The sequence below is a fragment of the Aotus nancymaae genome, unplaced genomic scaffold (assembly GCF_030222135.1).
Source record: "Aotus nancymaae isolate 86718 unplaced genomic scaffold, 86718_ANA_hifiasm-v0.15.2.pri h1tg000014l, whole genome shotgun sequence".
Classification (NCBI taxonomy): Eukaryota; Metazoa; Chordata; class Mammalia; order Primates; family Aotidae; genus Aotus; species Aotus nancymaae.
In genome coordinates this window covers 58,684,898-58,701,316 of record NW_026988425.1, presented here as the reverse complement: position 1 = coordinate 58,701,316, position 16,419 = coordinate 58,684,898, and the positions used below count along the sequence as shown (strand labels likewise).

The 16,419-nt window shown below is 42.1% G+C and overlaps 1 protein-coding gene across 2 annotated transcripts in view; it reads right to left on the bottom strand.

Annotated features, from left to right (window-relative positions):
• Positions 1-11,508, bottom strand: part of RGS7BP (regulator of G protein signaling 7 binding protein) — a 109,154-nt gene extending 97,646 nt beyond the window's left edge. The window contains exons 1-2 of one of the 2 annotated variants that reach the window (XM_012462282.2): positions 10,641-11,508; positions 9,551-9,717 (exon numbers count right to left, since the gene is read on the bottom strand). In XM_012462282.2, coding sequence (XP_012317705.1) covers positions 9,551-9,717; positions 10,641-10,805 — 332 coding nt within the window. In that variant the 5' untranslated portion in view covers positions 10,806-11,508. The remainder of the gene's footprint in view (positions 1-9,550; positions 9,718-10,640) is intronic. The other variant, XM_021673197.2, reaches the window with a different exon arrangement.
• Positions 11,509-16,419: the final 4,911 nt, after the last annotated feature.

The following is a 16,419-nucleotide window of genomic DNA, read 5'->3' as shown; positions in this document are numbered from 1 at the left end:
ATTTAAAAGTTAAGTGGTAAAAATTCCAGGAATATAGGTTGGATACTGTGACAGAAATCATTAGTTGTTTCCCAATATCCATTCTTTCCCTTTTCGTTAGTAATGAAGGCCTTTTTATTTAAGGTGGCAATGAAAAAATACTATATTTCCCAGTCTCTCTTGCAATTAGGTATGACCATATGGTACAGTTCTGGAAGTTTTGTTTGAAACTGGTTAAGGCAAGGTGACCCATCTGGACATGACCCTTTTGCCCTTCCTCTTTTCTTCCTTCTTCTATGCTGGAACATGAACTGATGGCTGGACTTCTGTGCTCCTCCTGCCTCATAAAACGAGGTTGAGGATAGAAGCCATAAACAAAGAATGGGCAGCAGAGCCATGTGATTTCATGGAGCCACTGTACCAGTTTCAAATTGCCCAACATAGGACTTTTTTTTTTTTCTGGGAGGGAATAAGCCTTGGTGTCTTTAAGCAATTGCAACTTTGAATTTTCTGTTAAATATAGCCAAGTATAATCCTTTTTGACACAGATGCTCACTTGGGAAGCTTTTAAAAATACCCCAATGCCCAGGCAGCATCCCAGACCAATTAAATCACAAACTCTAGGGATGGAATTCCAGCATCAGCAAATTTTTAAAGCTTCCTAGGTGATTCCCACGTGCAGCCCCAGTTGAGAATTGCTGTTCTAGGCAGATAGGTCTCATATGTTGAATGTTCAACAATCTCCCAGGGGATGCAGTGGTTCTTGTTAAAAATTTGTATTTCCTATCCTTACCTCCCCAGAGGTTTTGATTCTTCAGGTCTGAGGATATCCCACCCAGGTGATTCTGATACAAGAAAGCTAGGGATCAAATTTGAAGGTACGCTGCTTTAGGCAATAGGAAATTTTTGGAAGTTTTAAAGCACAGAAGTGACAAGATCAGAGGAGTGTTTTAGAAGGAGGATTAGCCTGGATCTAGTGAATAAATTGAAGAGAAGAGGTAAGAGATTGAACTCAAGGAGACCGATTGGGAGGTACTACAACAGCTGATGGCCTGCAGGGATACATTTGTGAACTAAGAGGTGGCCACAGAAATGGGAAAAAAAGAAGGGACACAATAGACACTGAAAAAGATAAAACACTACAGGACTTGGTTACTTATGAGATTGGCGGGGGCTCTTCAAGACATTCTCAGTGACTGAAGAATACTTGAAGGCTTTGGCTTCTTCTGGGTTAGTGTATATTTCCCCCTAGTGCTCAAACTCAGATTGGTATAGATTATTAGTTTGCTACATATCTACAGCTGCAAATGTTAAATTGACTTTTGTTAACCTGATTGTATCTAGAGTCTTCTATTAGGTTGAAAACATTTATTTAGGTTGAGAGCTGCGAGTCACACCTATAATCCCAGCACTTTGGGAGGCTGAGGTGGGAGTGTTGCTTGAGGCCAGGAGTTCAGGACTAGCTTTGCCAACGTAGCAAGACTTCAGTCTCTATAATAATTTTTTTAAAAAATTAGCTGTGTCAGGTGGTGCATGCCTATAGTCCCAGCTGCTGAGGAGGCTGAGGCATGAGGATTGCTTGAGCCCAGGAGTTCAAGACCAGCCTAGGCAACAGAGTGAGACCCCATCTCTAAAAATAAATAATAATAACTTGCTAAATCATTTCTATTTAAAGGCTCAGATACTTTAACCTAACAAGAATCAATCTCACAAATAAGTTTACCCTGTATGTGTATTATATATGTATATACATGTATGCGTATAGACAAGTAATTAAATATTTTTCATGAAGTTTTACCTTTTTAATGTCATGTCTTGTAAAGCAAAGGAAATAAATAAACAGGCAGTATAGATACAGCTCTGGAGCTGTGCTTTGTGTAGGTGTCTTTCTGGGATAAGACACAACTAAACTCTCAAGGCCTAGAAGTTTAAAGAACTGTTTGAAAAGGTGATCTCAATGGTAAATGATTACTTAACTATTCAATATAAGGCCACTAAGCAGAGAGATGTTATGGTAATATTTTATCAAATAACCTAAATTAAACACAATTACTTTATGAGTAATTCTAAGATACACATTGCCTGCTGTTGGTTGTAATAATGAACACCTATGCCTCAGAAATTGCTCTTAGGTATGCTCTTCAAGTCCTCTGTTATTTAAAAACCAACATGTTGGTTTTAGAGTTACAAAACAGAAAAAAAATAGTTAAATGTAATAGAAATGTAATAAGATGTAAACTAATCTAATCTCTCAATTCTTACTAAAGTCTGTACCAAGACAGAGTTTCTTTTAGAATAGATTTTAAAATACCAAGTAAACTTGATGAACAGAGAAGACAAATATATCATCACTGAGCTTACCACTCAGGATGCAAAGATGAATGAAACAGCCTTGCTCTCTTGCAATTCAGGGTATACATAATAAAGTGACAATGAATTTTTCCAAAGTTAGTTTTAGATTTAATTTTTCTCTCTAATTGGAATATCGATTAAGAAGACTCTAACAAGGTGAAAGTCATTAAATCTGTTCGAAACATAGAAAGGCTAAACTTCAATAGGCAATGGGAGAACACTTGTCTAGATGCCTTATCATATTTAGTTGAGTTGCTAATAATAGCACTTTTCTTTAATCTGGTGTGAGTCAGAACCTTGTCACTTGCTCCAGAGTATGCTTATGGTCCTTAAGCAATAGTATTAGCACTATTGAGGGGTCACCACCTGCTCAATTCTCTCATGCGCACTAGGGAAAGTGAACACCCCCTGTGTGGGTGTGGGTTGTCAGATGCCTCACCAGCTCTCCCTAGTATTCTCTCTTATAGCTGGGCTTTGGTTCACCTTTATCATATAATTAAATTCGTTAGAGAAAAGTGCTAACTGTATTAGAGACTCAGTATCTTTGTGAACAATCCATTTCATACAGAAAACATTCGATTCCACGGTCACAAACTCTACCTTATATGAGTTATGATCTTGCAGATGATTAAACATTGGGCCTGAGGATGGCTTTATATGAAAGTGTAGAGAGATTATATAGAAAGCCCTAGGCAAAACCCCACCTCCAGTTTGGGCAAAACAACCCAAAGTATGTATTTAGCTGCAGATAGGTCAAACAAATTTGTTATGGGTTAAATTATGTCCCCCTTTCCCCCACTAAATTCACATGTTGAAGTCCTAACCCCTCAGTACCTCAGAATGTAACCTTTTTTGGAGCTAGGGTCATTGCAGTTATAAATAATTAAGTTTGGATGAGGTCATACTGGGTTAGAATTGGCCCCTAATTCAATATGACTGGTGTCCTTGTAAAAAAGGGGAAATTTGAACATGGGTGCACACACAAGGAAAATGCCCTGTGAAGCTGAAGGCAGAGATGCTTCATCAAACCAAAGACTATGAAAGACGGTCAGCAAGCCAGCAGAAGGCAGGGGAGAAGCATGGAGCAGATGCTTCCTCTCAGCCCTCAGAGGGAACCAACCTTGCCGACACCTTGACCTAAAACTTCCAGCCTCCAGAACTGTGAGACAATAAATTTCTTTTGTTTAAGCCACTCCATTTGTGGCACTTTGTTATGATAGCCTTAGCAAACTAATACTGAATTGTTCTTCCATCGTTATCTTTATGGATAGTATATTCTTTTGGTAGAGACATAACTTGCCTTTAACTATTTGACCAGTGAGAGCTAAACATTTTAAAGCAAAACACCTTTAATAGGAAGAGAAAAGAAAAGACAGAGTGGGTGGCCTGGCATGCCTGCCAACCACAGGTTCCTTTTACTAACGGCAGAGGCTGTCACTGCCCACATAAGGCCTCCTCCACTGCGCGGATCACAGAAAGCTGAGAGCTGCTTCCATGGTCACCAAGCTCTTCCACACTCTATCACTACATATCATTGCTGCTGGCTCAGCCAGTGTTGAAAGGACTATTACTAAGCTGCAATTCTTTATTCTTCCTTACCTCACTCTCTCACCTCCCAATTTCCTAGCCAACAGAACAAGGGTAGGAAAAAGAAACCAACTAGAAGTGCAACTGAAAAAAAACACGGCAAAAAAAAATACAAATAAAAATAAAAACAGACTCTACCCCACCCCCAGAAAAAGGCGTGAGGAGAAGGAAGAGAAGGAGAGGAGGAAATAACATGAGGAAAGAGAAGGAGAAAAGGAGAGAAACATAGGTCTGGTTGGTCAGGAAAATCATTGCTAGAGGGAAAAACCTGAAATCTGTGATTATGGACCTCTAGGATGGTCATTACCTTGCCCTAGAAAGCCAACAGGAAATTAAGATTCTTCTTGTGAATGTACTATGTTTGGATCTCAACAAATTATTTCTGGAATTCAATCATCAAACTTCCTGCATGATATTTATTTTTTCATAGCTCAGTTCTGTAAACAAGGTCCACATGATTCTCTATGAATTAATGTAGAATAATGGAATGAGGAAGCCAGGAGATTCAGAAGTCCTTTAATTTAAGACTATAATTTTGGCATGCAGGGAATTTAACAGACTTATCCAATGTCATATAGCCTATACCAGAACTAGGCCAAAAGATTTTGTAAATATTAGTTGGTATATGAAGAATCTAGGCTGATTTATATACAAAATTTCTAAAGATGACTACTTTTGAAGCTTCACATCTCCGTGTAATTTTTGTGGTATCCTGGAACAGGCTTTCTGATAGCCATTTGGGAAACTTCAACCTAGAAAATGTGTCAGAATATAAGAAACCAAGGTAAACAAAGATTTATTCCAGTTCAAGTATTTATTTGGAAGATATTTGATGGATTAACATTTTTTATATAAATGTATCTCAACAATTTGTGTTTTTAAATGTCTCATTATAATGAAAACTAACTTGTGCTTAACAGCATTTACTATATGCTTGTAGTCTTCTAAGTACTTGATCCTCACCATGCCATAAACTCTGGTCCCATTATTCATTAACTCCATTTTGCTATTGAGGAAACTGAGGCAGAGAGGAAGAGACAGTATCTTTGCCCGACTTCAAACTACATGTGAATAGCAGCACCGTCAGACCGCCAGTCTGGCCCCAAAGTCTAAGTACTTAACCACTGTACCAGAGTACCACTAACCACTCTGTGAATCAATCTGCCTACAAATTCACACATGTCCTTAGCAAGTGGTCTAATCTGATTTAGAATTAGTGCTCTTTCCCATCACGCTCTACTGTCTCTCACATTGTCATACTTAAACTTAAGATCTGGAGTAAATCCTTCTACATTTTGATTCTCTTGAGCAGCCATTAACCAAAAGCAGCAGTGTGAGAAAGATTCAGTCCAACACAGACACCACAGAAGCACAGAAGCAGAAAGAGAATCCTGACCACCAGCCCCCTAGCCATAGCAGTAACTCCCGAGGTGTGCTGGAGGATGTTGGCTCCTGGGGACACTCTTATCTTGTGTACCATGCTTGTCTCTCCTCATTCTCAGGTGTGGTTGATGGAACAGGTACTAGCCCAGGGAACAGGAGACCCAGGTTACAGTCTTAGAGCAGCCTCTGACTGGCAGTGCCATTGACAGGCTGGACATGTGGTCCCTGCTTCACGTACCTAGCTCACTTAACTCTCTCAACTGCCCTGTGAGTGGGCATGACACTAGTTTACAGATGAAGGAATTGTGACTCAGAGAGTTAAGTAGTCCATCAAGGTCATAAAAGATGATACTCAGTCCGGGTCTGTCTGACTCTAAAATCTTCGTGTATTCTTTGTCAAGTTCCCTTGAAACTCACTTAAATCCTCTGAATCTCAGACTCCTTAAATATAAAGTACCATGGAGCTCTAGGGATTCTTTGAAGTGTCTCAGAAGTTACTTTGGGTAGGAAGTCCAAAAGGCAGGACCTGGCCTGCTCCTTATATGCACGTGGACACACACACATACCCCAAGCAGTGCAGAATAATGCCACTGTGGCCATCTTTATAAATGTGGCTTTCTACATTTAGATTGAAGGGAGGATTTACTGCTAAAAACTTTCAGGCCCATTCTTGCAAGTTATCTTTAAGGCCCCTCTTAGCTTTAATGTCTGGGAGAGGATCAGAGTTGTAAAGCTATCATAACTTTAGTAAATCAAGTCAGTCAGAGGAGACTTTGTATTCATCTGACTGGGTCGTCCAGAATGCAGATATTTGATGCCTTTGAAAGAAAAGCCTGTGCCTGAACTCTGCTGATATAACCGTAATTTGAGAAAGTGTGCTGATTGCTTTTGTGAAGATGGCCTTCTGATACAGGGCCAGTTAGAAAAAACATAGTCTGTTTTCCTCTCTTGTGAGCTCCACCATTCCTTAAGGGCTTCAGTAGGTCAGGCATGAAAGGTATGTAGCATTAGTGGCTTGTTTAATGCTAACTCCTTGTTTTCCCTCTTCCTCTCTATCTTGCCTCATCTTATTTTTACCCTGTCCACCTTCAATACGGTCTACCTCCTGTGGCCCCAAAGCCAGCTGGCAGACCAGGAAGTGAGGGTCTGTATTGGTAGAAAATAAATAAATTCACTTACTCCTTCAAGTCCTAGCCTTTCCCACACTTGTATTCCTACTCAGAGCAAAGCATTGGTGCTTAAACAATAGCCATGAGGCAGGTGTCTTGATGAATGCGTGGGGAGCCAAGTGTGACTTTTCCTTGCCCTATAGCCCATACCCCTTCATTAAAAGCTACATATGTAGAAAATAATAAAGTCGACAAAAAAAAGCAAGTGTTAATCATGGTGATGGTGATAATACCTTTCTAAAAAAACAATTATTGAGTTATACTTTATATGCCATAAGATTCACTCATCATCAGTGTACAATTCAATGACTTTTAGTAAATATGCAGTGTTGTACAACCATCACCACGGTCTAATTCTGGAACATTTCCATCATCCCAAAAAGATTCCTCGAGCTCATCTGTAGTCTCTACCTGCTCTCACCTCCACTCCTAGGTAACCACTAATCTACTTTCTGTCTCTATAGATTTGCTTTTTCTGGGCATTTCACATGAACAGAATCTTATGATATGCTGTATTTTGTGACTGGCTTCTTTCAGTTAGCATACTGTTTTTAAGATTCATTCATATTTTAACATGTATCCTTTATACATAACACCTTTTGAATGGCAGCATTATATAGAGGAAAAAGCATGAATATCAGAAGCATGCAAACATGGGGTAGAATCAAAGCTGTGTCACTTCTTAGCTGTGTGACTTTGGGCAAGTTCCTCAATCTCTCTAGACCTATTTGTAGAATAATAATAATAATCCCTCCCTCGGCTGAAAGGAAATAGCTGGATTGTGATGACAAATAGTGGGCGCTCAAGAAATCCATTTCTTCTCTCTAAATTTTGCCAAAAACCTTTGCTTTTTTCATCCCTGCTTCAAACTTTAAAGTGACTCCTACAGCCTCCCTCCCAGCCTTCACATCAAGCTTGAAACAAGAGCCCACATAACAAGCCATGTCAGAAACGGATTCCGCCAAAGGGAATCACATCCTTCATTAATGGAGCCCAGATGGTGAGGAATTAAAGGGATTTCCTTCAATTATATTGCTGTCATTTTTTATAAAGAATGTTAAATTGCATTTAATTATTATTGTAAAGAAGGAAAGGTGTCAAATTCTATCCTAGAATATTTTATGGAGTCGGCTTTCCTTTTGCAAGGATCTAGTAACACCTTATTTTCCCACTAATTCTTATAAAACTGCCCCCATTAACATCAACCTGTAGATAACATGTAAGCAAGTAGCAAAGAGCTAAAAAAACCAGAGTAAATAACATCCACCTCAAGCCAGGTGCCACGGTGCATTCTCGTAGTCCCAGCTACTCTGGAGGCTGAGGCAGGCGGATTGCTTGGGTACAAGGGTTTAAGACCAGCCAGGGTAACAGAGCTAGCACACCTCTCAAAGAAAAAAAAAATCCACTGGAAATCCTCCAAACTCAACTTTTAGCCAATAGTTTCAGACCCTTTCTTTCCTCAACCTTTAGAAGACCTTGAATTTCGTGTGTGTAGCAAAATAGACTGAATCGAACTCCTTGTTCATTTCTCCAGCCCACCTTCTCTGATTAAAACATGTTCTCATTTTGAGTCCCAACTCAAAGGGATCCTAAATGCAATCCCATCCTATACTGCAGGACGTAAAGTTTACAGAGATGCTACTCCTTAACTCTGAGAGAGAATTTCCTGTCCTAAATCTGCTTTTCCTTCTGAATTATTGTTTCTCTGTACCTTTAAATTTACCAGTGTTCCTTCACATTTCTGATTTTTTCCCCCACTCTCTCTCCTTGTCTGGAATTTATCACAGTTACATTTCTTCCCCAAACTCCTGAACCACTTAATTCCCCTGCTTTTTGGAGAATTACGTGGTTCAGATTTTTGCAGATTTACTTCTTGTTAAGAATAGCATAAGAGTTAAAACAGGAAAGGATAACCTCTCAATATTTTTACCAAATAAAATAGGGTTATAACATATTTTGTTTATCCCTCTCTTCAAGGAGATGATTATAGTGTATCATTTTTCATGATATAAAATGCCTGTGGTCAAATGTAAAATAATTATTAAGAGAGGCAACATGTAATAGTCACTATATATATTATTGGAATTAAAGATGGCAAAGAGTGGTTTTTTCAAATAGGTAAATTAGATATAATTCCTACAGGTGATCAGTTTGTAACATTATCAGGTGAGTGACTGATTTGAACTTCTACTCTGATAAATTTATACTCACATAGATAAATAGATAAAGGCTATCTCCAGACTGAATCAAGCACTTAAACTAATGTATCAATGTATTTGTATAAGGATTCCTGTGTTTCTTTGCTCTAAGTACTTATCTTGAAAATAGGAACTGTTAAAAAAGCCATGGCTAACTTTTTTCCCAATATTAAGAGATGAAAGAAGGAGTAGGTAGGGTCCCAAGAGAGAAATTTTCACACACTGAATTATCTCCTAATACAGGCTTGAAAAACCATAAATCTGATGAAAATAAATAAAAATTTGGGGTACAATGTCAGCTTAGGTTTACTGAGATTTGTGAATTTCCCTAATCTTTAAAAACTGTTCTTATGCTAAAACTTACCCCTTCATATCACCACAGTGAAGAGAGTAATTTATATCCAAGACCTTATTTTAGGGATTTTATTTTAGGCGGTATCATAGGAATTTATCTCATGGTATAAATAGTTTAGTAAATCTGGGATTTAGGAAAGATTTTTTTTCTCAACAGCACAGGCCTTTTGTTCAGTAGCAGATGACAAAATAATCTTGAGGCATGATGATTTAACTTCAGTTTGATACCCAACCATCCATCCCAAATCTTATGCTCCAAATTCCAGTATGTGGCCAGCATATTGAAAATTAAGTTTAAAAAAATCACTTGATCCATATCTTCTAAATATATATACCTATATACAAGAATCACTCAGTCTTCAAATTATACTTGGCCTATAGTTTGTGTATAGCTCTCTAGAGAATTTCGATCTCAAGGTTAAAATCTCAAATATGTGGAGATCATCTCTGAGGACTTGGCTACCATAAAATTCTGTCAGCATCCATGCATCATGTATATGAATTACCAAATAATGCCGAGTCTCCTACCCTGAGATGGCAGCCAGTTTTTGGTGTGCCTGACGGGCCATTTCACAGCCTTTGGTTCTTGTCTTGTGCATTTCCGCCCGGAGTGAGGGGCAGCTGACCGAGACATCCCCAATAGAAATAACCAGCTCTCGGTACAGGGCCACTTGTGTGTTGAACTCTTGGACAAGCTGGAAAAGAAGTGAGTTTTTTTTTATTTTACCAAACATTTCTCATAAGAAAGTTTCCTATTTCGGAGTACATAAACAGGGAACTTCACAGACCCCTGAGTCAGCTCCCCAGATCTCCAGCTAAGGAGCCTAGGAATTGTTTAAACCAGAAGGCACCAAGATGGTAAGTCTCTTTGTCAAAGGCAAGTGTTTATTTTCATAGGCAAGCCTGGCCATGGAAGCTCTATTTCCAGACCTACTTGCCCTCACCCTTTCGGACTCAGTTTCTGAAGAGCAAGAGAGCATATTTGGAGCGCTACCCTGCCACTCCCAGGTCAACAGAGAATGATGCTGGGGACTCCGGCATAGACGCTCCCCTCCGCTACTGCTAGGATATGGCTTTTAAGTTGCACGGCGAGAGGGGCGGGGGAGACCACAGGTAGGGTGTAATAGGCAAACCACCTCTTGCTGGGCCACTGAACCTCTCGGCCAGACGGCCTGACGGCCTGACGGGAAGACCAGCTACAGGCTCTGCGCTGGAACCTTCGACCCCTCCGCAGCGCCCTGTGCGCTGTATTTGGGTTTGTTTGCTACTCTCTCCCAAGAAAGCAGAATCCCCACCTCCTCATCCCTCCCTCCCCTGTGAGCGAGCCAGTTAACAGTGTCTTTCGCATCCATCCACCATTCTTCGAGGGGGTAGAGGCACAGCCCACAGCCGCTGATCCCCAAGACCCTTGCTGTGACACTTCTCTCTGCAGGGCCCTTACGACCTGGGTGTCACCCCGAATTTGGGGGACTACAGATTTAAAAATAGTGCATGTGCCACGTGATCGGCATTGAGGAGCTGAGGGTGGGGGAGTGGCTGGCACTCAAGCAAATGATTAACATACAGGACTCCCCCCACCCCCTCTCAAAAAAAAAAAAGAGTCGCAGTTTTCACCCACCATCTTGCAGTCGTCCAGGGCTCGTTGGGTTTTGTGGGCGCTCTCGGAGCCGCTGCCCCTGCGCTCCCAATCTCCGCTCTGCAGCGGGGGCTTGCTGATCTGGAAGATCGAGGAGCGGGTGGACCGGCTGGGGCGCTTTTTGCGCCCATTCGGTGCAGAACTCATGCATACACATCCACCAAGCCGAAGCCGCTGGTGCAGTGCGCCCCGGCGCGGGCGGCCCGGTCGTTGCCCTGCGCGCCGCCGCCAAGCACCCGGAGCCCGGTCCTGAGGCGCGCAGCTCACAGTGCTGGGGCTGGCTGCGCGGGTCGGTAACCTTCAGCTTGAAGGAGAGCCGGGGAAGCGCTGGCTGTGCCTTGCAGCATCGCTTCCACTAGCAGCGAGGAAGGGGCGCGATCAAGTTCTGCTCAGCAGCATTGCCGACCCTGTCCCGGGAGCTGGGCGCTGGCGCGGGCTCGCTCTGCCTTCCTCTCGGCATGGATTGCAAGGCTGGGCGAGAAGGAACGCGCCGCCCGGCGGTTCTGAGTTTCCATTCAGGTGGGGGAGCAGCTTTCAAAGCCTGCGCTGCAAGGTGGGGGGCGGAAAGGGGTGTCGCTCTTGCTTCAGTGTCTTCCCGCAGCGGCGCTCGGTTCGTCTTTCCCCTCCCTCCACTGTCGCCAGGCCTGGAAGGACTGGCCGTCCCCAAAGCAAGCAATTGGCTCTAATCGGCTGCCTTGATCCCTCGTCTCTAAGGGCTCGTCTGTTTGAAGATCCCAGATGAATCTGTGGCGGGACTGGCAGACGCAGAGAATCGGTCCGGCTGACGTTGTTCACGGGCCCGCACATTGATAGGACGGGAATACTAATGTGATCTGTCCATGCAACCCCCTTCCCCCTCCACACTTTATGCACTTATCCAATCAAATCCCCGGGAACATCAATTGCAATATTACTTCATCTGCTCTATTATTAGAAACTAAAAGTGTCATCAGAGTGGAGCACATGCCACATACTGGGACCTAAACATGGATTTCAAATAAACCAGTTTGGGCTTGAGGCCCTCACCATCTGAGACTGAGACTGTCTGGGGCCGCAGGAGAGAGTGAGATTTTGCTCCAATTGGAAGATCTCTTGATAACCTAAAAGGAAAGCTTTGTTTCCCTGAGTTGTTTTTGTTTTTATTTTGTCTTTGTTCATGGAGGGGGAAGGAGGAGAGCCAGTGAGGCAGAATGCACAGAGGCATTCACTCAGATTGGCCCTCATCCCCACCCCATTTCAACTAGTAAAGCTCTTGGTCTTGAATTCCAGGGTCTCAGGACCCAGCTCCTAGAGTTCTTTCCAGAGACTTGAACAAATAAGAGCCAAGATGTCTCCCTGGACACTCAAAATGATCTTCTTCTCATTTATGGGGTATCAGTAACTCAGAGGCCAACAGAGGTGGCCCAGAAAAGTGGAGATGATGCCTGCATGAAAAGGAGTGGGGGTGAGGCCCTCAGCCATTTAAGTTCACCCTTTCCACTGACATCCTCCTAAGGTTCTTCTGGGAGGAAGAAAGAGTGTTGTGGGCATTCAACTCTAATGCTTTAAGGATGCTTGTTCTCCTGAATGATTTGTTTGGAGACAGAGATAAAGGAGTCTGCCGTAGGAAAAACTAGCTATGTATTAGTAAGTCTAATAAGAACAGGTCAGAGGTTCCTAGTCAGTCTGTTAAAGGGATATGGGGAGCATATAGAAAGCCAGAATAGCCAGGAAGGCTAATATCCTAAGGAGGGTGGCTATACATTTTTTCTTTACAAGATAAGTAAACATAATTAGGTGCTATAATAAGAGAATTATTTGGTCTTTGTCCTCAGTTCCTGGTGCAGAATTCCTAAAACCCTTGGAAATTGCCTGAGTTATTAGGATAAGTCATCTTGTCACCAGAAAGACCAAGGCTTGATTAGATGCTTGCAACTTTCACCCTCATCCTCAATCTCAGGGGAAAGGAGAGGAGCTAGTGACAATGGCCAATTATTTAATCAATCATGCCTACATAAAGAAACCTCTGTAAAACTCCTAAGTAACAACAGAGTTTGGGGAGCTTCTGGGTTGTGGAAGACATCTAGGTGCTGGAAGGGTGGTACCCCAAGAAAGAGCATGGAAGTTCCATGTCCCTTTCCCATACCTTGTTCTATGTTTCTCTTTCAGTTGGCTGCTCCTGAGTTGGCTCCTTTAGAATAGACTGGTAATAGAGGGTAAAGCTCTTTACTGAGTGCTGTGAGTCAGGCTAGTGAATTACCAAACCTGAGAAGGAGGTTGTAGGAACCCCTGAATTTGTAGCCAAGATCGACAGAAGAGTTGGTAACCTGTGAATCCCATACTTGTAACTGGCCTCGAGGTGAGGACAGTCTTGTGGGACTGAGCCCTTAAGGCTGTAAATCTGGTGCTAACTCTGGGTAGTTAGTGCCAGAAATGAATTGTAGGCCACCTAATTGGTGTCAGAGAGATGGAGAAGTACTTTTGGAAAAGACATTGTTTTTTAGGGGGGAGGAAAAAACTCTAACAGGTGGATAACCGAGTGAATATTTGGCTGCCCTTTTTTTTTTTCTTTTTCTGAGACAGGGTCTTGCTCCGTCACCCAGTTTGGAATTTAGTGGCACCATCACAACTCACTGCAGCCTCAACTTCCCGGGCTCAGGTGATCCTCCCACCTCAGCCTCCCAAGTACTTGGGACTACAGGCACATGTCACCACACCCAGATAATATTTTGTAAAGACAGAGTTTCACCATGTTGCCCAGGCTAGCAACATGGGCTGAGCTCAAGTGATCCATACTTCCCAAAGTGCTGGGACCGCAGGTGTGAGCCACTACACCTGACCAGAACTTCACACAAGCTTGAGAGTCAGTTTTCCCTGTCAAAGACTAGAGGAAGGAGGCATCAGCCCTTATCCCCAGAACTCGGTGTGCTGCTATCCTTCAGGTGTTTAGATGGCCCAGAGACTAAGAGAAAGGGCTCTTCTGCTGGCTGAATCTCCCCAAATATAAGAAAATAACAGGTTAGTGGTTAGTCAGCTCCCTGACTCTTTTTCTTTCCTGCAGTGTCAAATTCTTTCCCTTCCTTCCTTCCTTCCTTCCTCCTTCCTCTCTGTCTCTTTCTTTTGTTCATTTGTTCATTTTACAGACTCTTACTCTGTTTCCCAGGCTGGAGTGCAGCCTTCTGAGTAGCTCCACAGACTACCTTAGTTGGCTGCTCCTGAGCTGTATTCCTTACAATAGACTGGTAATAGTAAGTAAATCTCTTTCCTGAGTGCTGTGTCATTCTAGTGAATTATCAAATCTGAGAAGGAGGTTGTAGATACCCCTGAGCTGAGTGGACCATAGGCATGTGCTACCATGCCTGGCTAACTTTTGTATTTTTAGTAGAGAGGGGGTTTCACAATGTTGTCCAGGCTGGTCTGAAACTCCTGACCTCAGGTGATTTGCCTGCCTCAACCTCCCAAAGTGCTGGGATTACAGGCATGAGCCTCTGGGCCTGATCCCAGTTTTCTTTCTACTTCATGTGTGTAAAGAGAGAAGCAGAGAAATACATCAGGTGCCTGGGGGTTTGTGAGGGGTGAGGATGCTTGGGATGATGAGGAGGAAGATAACAGAGAGGCTAAGAGGCTTTAAAGAAGATGGATAATATTCATATGTAGATGATTTAAGTCTTGTGTTATAAACCCCTTTCATTATCACTAGCTTACCCTTGCACCCTCCCCACAACTTTCAGGAAAAGTCTGCTATAACCCATTGTTGGTGGTGCTTTGGAGAATTAAGGGAAAAGGGGCTACATTTTACGTGTGTGAACATGGGTTGGAGAGGATAAGACACTGGAGATCAATCTGCTGGAAATCTTTTTCCACGGCTCTGTTGCTCCTTCCCCTTTTCCTGCTTGGAAATAGCCACTTCTACCAGATTTGAGCATCTCAAAGCTACTGAGTAGTAGGTTTCTACTCCAGTTACAACCATCTGGTTTCTAACCCCCACCTCACTTCTTCTGCCTAGAGACAATTTTAACAAATTAAAAGAAAAAAAGGCAATATAATTGCACTGCCCTGTTTCTATGCCATATTTCTTGCAGGAGCTGGGGGGCAGGGAGCAGGGGATGGAATAAATAGGTCAAATGCAATGCCACATCTGAAGGACTACTGACTTAGGAACCTGCTGGGGGATTAAGCGGAAATTGTCACTCATAGGTGCCCCTTGGCCTTCCCTGATACACAGCCCAAGCCATTTTCCTGAGAAGGGAGAAAAATAGCATCAATCTCAGAGCTGTCTCTCCCAGCCAGCGACAAATGCTGTAATCAGAATAGCAGCAGGCAAGCTTAGTTTCCTAACCTTCCCCCACATTCAAAACTGCATGAATTTACATTCCTGAGGCTGTCTGACTGCCAAGTAGAAGGGTAAAGTGTAGTTGGAAATCTCAACAACAGGCACATTTTCTGGTTACCCAGAAGTGATATTGGGACATCTCTGATCTTTGGTCCCCTATAGGTATGTGGCTTTGACAAGAGGCATATCCTAGATTCACTCCAATATAAGACATATCTTACATTTTGTGTTCTCTCTGTGATAGTTATGAGAATTCATTTTGATTTGGAATTTTAAAAAAAGAATATCAGTTTAGAATAAATATGAGCAATTGCTGAGTTTCTTCAAATTGGTTCTGTAGGGAACCATAGTGGGACCCAGAAAGGAACACCTCATAATGGATTGGCCTCTCATGAAAGGTGATATTAGGAGGCAGGTTTCATCTGGAACTAAAGTTAAAAGAAGTGAAAAAAAAAAGAAAGTTGGGGGGCCTTATCTGAGCGAGTCTGTGATAAAGGCAGAGAAAAAAGCATTAAGATTCCAAGTTCCAGAAGCTAGGGAGATCTGAAGGGCATGATCAAGTTATTTTTTTATTCAGGTCAAAAGATAAGAGATTAAGTTATTGTGAATAATTTAGTGAATAAGCTATCTAACAGATGGTTTCTTTCTGCTAAAAGCAGGAGAGGGTGCAATATGTTGAGAACATTTATTTATTAATTTCACTAATATTTTTGAGTAGTCTTATGAGGGGCAGATCCAGGTTGTGTTGATCTTGAAGCTTATACAATTTAGGAGCCCCTCTTTAAGAAAAGGAACACAAAAATTTAAATAGAAAAATGAGATACATCGTCTTAGAAGGAGCTTATGCAAGTGAACTTCCCTTAAGTTTAGGCTTCATTAAATTCACGGTAGATTTCAACCTTAGAGTGTTTCTTGTATGCATAATGAGCATCTAGTGTTTTGCTTGCTTAGTTTTTATTCTCCCTTTTCTAATGATAACACCTTAAATTTCCTATGAGAAATCAGTCCTCTTTCGCTTTTTGTCCACATGGGTCAGTGTGTGGGCACATGATTCAAGACTGACCAATACGAATACTGCATCTCAGTGGCCACAATGACTGGTTTAATAATGGTTATGAAATCTAAGCTGGACCAGTGGGCTTTAGCATTGGGACTTTTGCTGGAACTATTAGGTTGGAAGATATGAAACTGCCATGATTCAACCATTTTGACCTACATATATAGCAATTTTATATGTTTCAACCTAATATTTAGGTCTTTTTTTCTTTCCATTGGGTTGGTAGATACCAGATGCAAGCTGGAATTTCTGGTGGCCTCTTTTGCCATTCCTGGTCAACACACTGCCTGAGATCTAACCTTGAGGATCAGAATGGAGAGATGGAGAGATATTGATTCTTAATTATATTATGTGAGTTTGTAGACCCATCCCTGCCTTAAGTCAAACTACAC